Genomic DNA, 5,567 nt, shown 5'->3' on the forward strand with positions numbered 1-5,567 from the left:
AAATTTAAAAAAAAAATCCTATTGTAGTCTATGTTTAAGAAAATAAGGGTGACTATTTAAAACGTACTTACGTGTTTGAAAACATCTTTAAAACGACATAGAGACTAGAACTGACTATCAATTCATTCTCTTGGCCGACAAAGCTACGACACCGTTCGGTAGTAATCACTCGTGTGCATCATGGTGTTCCCTGACATGTTAGTCCTCTCTTCCATGACGTTATCTATATTGTACGGCGCAGTGAGTCTCGACGGGGTGATTGTTGGCGTCGTGACAATCTTTTCTTCTTCTCCCTTGTTTTCCCTCTGTATCATGTTATTTTTCTTTGCATGTGGATTCTATGAGGTGCAACGGAAGGTCGTTGGCGTATTCTTGGCGTCAGGAGAAACATGTTTCGAAATAACATGTTTGGATCATTGATTGTTGATGTATGTTGATATCAAAGCTCAGCTGAAATGAATAATGTTTTGATTTAAAAAGAAGAAGAAGAAGAAGGTTTTATGTTAGTTATTGGTGAGGAATAAAGAGAGGGTGGAAGGATCCACTTCCTTCCATTATTGTGAAGACTAAAAAGCAAATCAAATTAAGAAGTAAGCACATTGGGCATTGGGGGGAGAAAAGCTCTGTATCTCTCTCTCTCTGCTTTTCTTTTGCTTTTTCTTGGTGCCTCTGCTAAGCATCTTTCCCTTACTTTTGTTTTTAATTTCTTCTTCTTCTTCTTCTACGATTCTCTGCTTCTTTCCCTCATTTCGTCGATCAATACGAATTCAACCAAGTTTTGTGAGTGTTGGAAATGGTATGAAACTGTGAGTGGTTTTAGTGTGTGTGTGTGTTTGTGTGTTTGTGTGTTTGTGTTCAACTGGACTTCGGATTCCATGGGACTGTGTCATGGAAAAGCCATTCAAGAAAACCCAAAACCCATTTCACAAAATCATGATTCAGTGATCCAATCGGAAACCCCTACTAATTTCCCCTTTTACAGCCCCAGCCCTCTGTCCAATCTCTTCAACAACTCCTCTCCGGCTAACTCCACCCCTCTCCGTCTTTTCAAGCGCCCCTTTCCGCCGCCCTCTCCGGCCAAGCACATTCGGGCTCTCCTCGCTCGCCGCCATGCCTCCGTCAAGCCCAATGAGGCTTCTATCCCTGAAGGAACCGAGTGCGATGTGGGGTTGGATAAGAACTTCGGCTACTCCAAACACTTTGCCGCCCACTATGACCTTGCCCACGAACTCGGCCGCGGCCATTTCGGCTACACTTCCTCTGCCACCGCCAAAAAAGGTCCTCTCAAAGGCCACCCAGTTGCTGTCAAAATCATTCCCAAATCCAAGGTTGCTTCACTAACTTACTTCATAATCTCTGTTCATCATCATCTTTATTCATTATTAGATTTATGAACACCTCATGATTTTCTTTACATTTTTGGTTTAGTCTATGGTTGTGTATAGTAGACTGTGTGTTTATGCACAATGATGAAAATAATGTGCAGATGACTACAGCAATAGCTATTGAGGATGTGAGAAGGGAAGTCAAAATACTGCGAGCCCTCACCGGACACAAAAACTTGGTGCAATTCTACGATGCATTTGAAGATCAAGATAATGTGTACATTGTGATGGAGTAAGTTTATATCCATCTAAGCTACGACTTGGTGATGCTTCACACAACCATTTCCCATTTCATTTGATTATGTTTGTGCTTCAGGTTATGCGAAGGAGGTGAACTTCTCGATCGGATACTTTCGAGGTATCTATCCTTATATGCTTCTAGATTGAATTTTCAGGATCTTTGTTACACATTTATTAGTTGTTGCTATTCTTGTGCAATTCTTTAGGGGTGGCAAGTATTCTGAGGAAGATGCAAAAATTATTATGGTTCAGATTTTGAGTGTGGTCGCCTACTGTCACCTTCAAGGTGTGGTTCACCGTGATCTCAAGCCTGAGGTATACAGAACTACCAAATTTGCTTATTTTGTTGTGCACCGAAATGCTACAACCTTCAATCTTCTGATACCACTTGTTGTGCCATAATGATACCACAACCAAAAACTGTGATACCACTTGTTGCCCCCATTCATTTCTTGGAGGGTATCTCTAAAGTTGGATAATTATTGCTTTTGCTTCAGAATTTTCTTTTTACATCCAAGGAGGAGAGATCCACTCTTAAAGCTATCGATTTCGGGCTCTCTGATTACGTGAAACCGGGTCTGGATTCTGAACGATTGTTTCTATTCAAAATCACCTATCTGAAGGCAGACAGTGGATTTCTGAGTTTTTTTTTTTTTTTAATTGTTTGTGCAGATGAGAGATTGAATGACATTGTAGGAAGTGCTTATTATGTTGCTCCTGAGGTTTTACATAGATCATATGGAACGGAGGCAGACATGTGGAGTATTGGTGTAATTGCTTATATTCTCTTGTGTGGAAGTCGACCATTTTGGGCCCGAACAGAATCTGGCATTTTTCGAGCTGTTCTAAAGGCGGATCCGAACTTTGAGGAATCCCCATGGCCTAGTTTATCCTCTGATGCAATTGATTTTGTGAAGAGATTGTTGAACAAAGACTACCGCAAGAGATTGACTGCTGCTCAAGCCCTGTGTATGTTTATGAGAATCTTTCTTTAATTGTTTTGTTTTGTGAAGCTCAAACAACAATTCTTGCATGTAGGCCATCCCTGGTTAGCTGATCATCAAGATATCAAGATCCCATTGGATACAATCACTTACAAGCTTGTCAGAGCTTATATTTGCTCATCTTCGCTGCGTAAATCGGCATTGGGCGTAAGTGTATTATTGTACTCCCTTTCAATCTCATTCACGTAGCTGTATGATTTATGATGAGTGAGTGATCGTGTGAGATCCCGCATCCGTTGGAGAGGAGAATGAATCATTCTTTATAATGGTGTGGAAACTGTTGGGATATAGACCCTGATGTCTATTGATAGTAAAAGATCTTGTAGATATATAGGTATATATTTCGTAAACATCGTGCAGATATATATATGGTAGATACTTCGTAAAGATTTGGTAGACATACATGGTACGTACCTAAAGTGACCAATAAAACCTTTAGCCAATATTCATCCTTGAATTTTCTCTCTCCTGTTCTTTGTGTTCATCTTGATCGAGTGTGTGCGTTGTTGTGCAATCCTAACAAAAACCTCTCCCCAAAGAGGACAATATTTGCTGGCGGTGGGCTTAGGTTGCTAACTAACTAGTTTGGGACATTAATTTTTGCGCAGGCGGTTGCAAAGACATTAAGCTCTGTTCAACTGGGTTATCTTGAGAAGCAATTTACGGTGTTAGGACCGAACAAAAACGGGTTCATTTCCATGCAAAACTTCAAGACGGTTGCTTCTTTTTTCTGGTATCATACACAAGAATAAGAGAGTTGGAAGTAAGTTGATTGTAATGAGATTAAAACTTGGCAGGCTTTAATCAAGAATTCAACGGATGCCATGAAGGATTCGAGAGTTGTAGAGTACGGCAACATGGTAAGACTTGTGTTCTCTTCTTTTGTTTCAATGCTGCTGCCTGCTAATATGTGGTTGACAAAGAAGTGTTGTTGTATGTATGCCTCTGCCTCTGCCCCTGCCCCTGCCAGGTTAGTTCCATTCAGTACAGAAAATTAGATTTTGAAGAATTCTGTGCAGCTGCCATAAGTATATATCAACTAGAGGGAATGGAGAACTGGGAACAACATGCCCGACATGCCTACGATCTTTTCGATAAGGATGGGAATCGCCCCATAATGATCGAGGAACTTGCGTCGGTATGCTTTTGATAATGATGGTATATTAATGTGATTGGAGTGGGTTGTTTGTGATATGAGTTATGTGTTACGTGTGTCAGGAACTCGGACTTAGTCCATCGGTACCGGTTCATGTGGTTGTCCAGGACTGGATCAGACACTCGGATGGGAAGCTTAGCTTCCTGGGATTTGTGAGACTTGTACACGGTGTTTCGTCTCGGTCGTTGCAAAAAGCATAAAATGAATCCACATAAATTTTCTGTTGACCAAAACCATTGAGGATTCTATGATAATATGATCCTTGTGAGAAGGGGAAGGAAGGAAGGAAGGGTGTGATGTGATGTGGTGTAATCTGTTGTAGTTGTGTAAGTTGTTTCTTACGTTTTGGCAGTGAAGTGATTGGTGGGGTTGAAATTGGTTAAAGGATTTGTACAGTGGAAAAATAGAGGAACAACATAATGCACTCAAAACAACTTATTAAAACTCTGTGAGATTTTCATTATAAATTATGAGTTCAAGAAGCCTGATACCAAAGTGAAGTACACGATGTACCTCTCAAATATCTTAGAAGCCATGTACTTAGGTTCTTTTCTTCTGTTTGCTTGTACTTGCTAACAACTCCTATTGTATGTGTTATATCAGGTCTAGTGCAGACTATAGCATACATCAAACTCCCAATCATAGAAGCGTATGAAACTAATGTCATGTCCTTACGTTCCTCAACTATCTTGGGAGATTGTCCCTTTGACAATTTAATACGATTTGTCAAAAGGGTACCCCTGCATTTAGCATCATTCAATGTACTGTTCTTGGGATAGATCTAATGTGCCAGCAAATCTACCTTAAGAAATCCTCATCCCAAGAATCTACTTCGGTTCACCCAAATCTTTCATCTCAAATATTGAAGACATGTTTGCCTTCAAGTGGTTTTTCTCCCTCGTACTGGATCCAACAATCAGTATATCATCCTCCCTCATACTGGATCCAACAATCAGTATATCATCCTCCCTCATACTGGATCCAACAATCAGTATATCATCCACATACAGGAATAGAAACACATAAGAATCAGTGTATTTCTTGAGGTAACAACACGGGTCATGCTTGTTTCAATCCATACAAGCTCTTATTGAGCTTACACATCATGTGTTCCTTGCCTGGAGCTCCAAACCCTTCTGGTTGTTGCATCTCGATCTCCATATAAAAACGTTGTTTTTACATTCATTTACTCAAGGTAATTTTCCGTATGCAACAATACTCAGCAAAATTTAAATAGTAGTTAATTTCACAATAGGAGAAAAGATTTCAGCATAATCAATGTCTTTCCTATGTGAATATCTTTCAACTACTAATCGAGCCTTCAGCCTCATTTTTTCATTTGGTTCAGCCTTGATTCTTAACACCTATTTGTTCAACAAAACTCTCTTTCCTGTAGGTAACTCAGTCATCATCATCCATGGCTTGCTCCCACATGCAAGTAGGACCCACCAGTCGGTTCACACCCCTTATGGGTCCTTTTCTAGTCGGGCGAGCATTCTTTGGTAGTTGTTAATGTCGGACACCCGTTAGGAGTAGCGACCGTCAAGACAGCATTATCACAAACATAATGAACGTTTCCCTCCCTAGGAGTGTGCATTTGTACTATCGTGAAGGAATAGGAGTATCCCCTGATGCATGAGCACACAATAATGCATGAGGTCCTTAACATTTTTTCATTTTAATTATCATTAATACAACCCCACTAGCGTCTAGTTTGTATCATATATTTTCATACCATTTCTCATAACGTTTATTATATCATTTATTATTTCTTTCATCCGT

The 5,567-nt window shown here is 40.1% G+C and overlaps 1 protein-coding gene across 2 annotated transcripts; it reads left to right on the forward strand.

The window, feature by feature from the left end:
• Nucleotides 1–534: 534 nt before the first annotated feature.
• Nucleotides 535–4,229, forward strand: LOC111437000 (CDPK-related kinase 1-like). Of its 2 annotated transcripts, XM_023074830.1 has the most exons (11): nt 540–1,328; nt 1,487–1,617; nt 1,702–1,743; nt 1,832–1,940; nt 2,123–2,201; nt 2,298–2,594; nt 2,664–2,776; nt 3,238–3,345; nt 3,427–3,489; nt 3,600–3,767; nt 3,848–4,229. In XM_023074830.1, the coding sequence occupies exons 1-11, from the start codon at nt 876–878 to the stop codon at nt 3,983–3,985; spliced, it is 1,701 nt and encodes a 566-aa protein (XP_022930598.1). In that variant the 5' UTR covers nt 540–875; the 3' UTR covers nt 3,986–4,229. The 2 variants fall into 2 exon arrangements, with proteins under 2 accessions (XP_022930597.1, XP_022930598.1); XM_023074829.1 differs by having other exon boundaries at nt 535–1,328; nt 2,123–2,594.
• Nucleotides 4,230–5,567: the final 1,338 nt, after the last annotated feature.

This window comes from Cucurbita moschata, unplaced genomic scaffold (genome assembly GCF_002738365.1).
Source record: "Cucurbita moschata cultivar Rifu unplaced genomic scaffold, Cmos_1.0 Cmo_Scf00061, whole genome shotgun sequence".
Taxonomy (NCBI): Eukaryota; Viridiplantae; Streptophyta; class Magnoliopsida; order Cucurbitales; family Cucurbitaceae; genus Cucurbita; species Cucurbita moschata.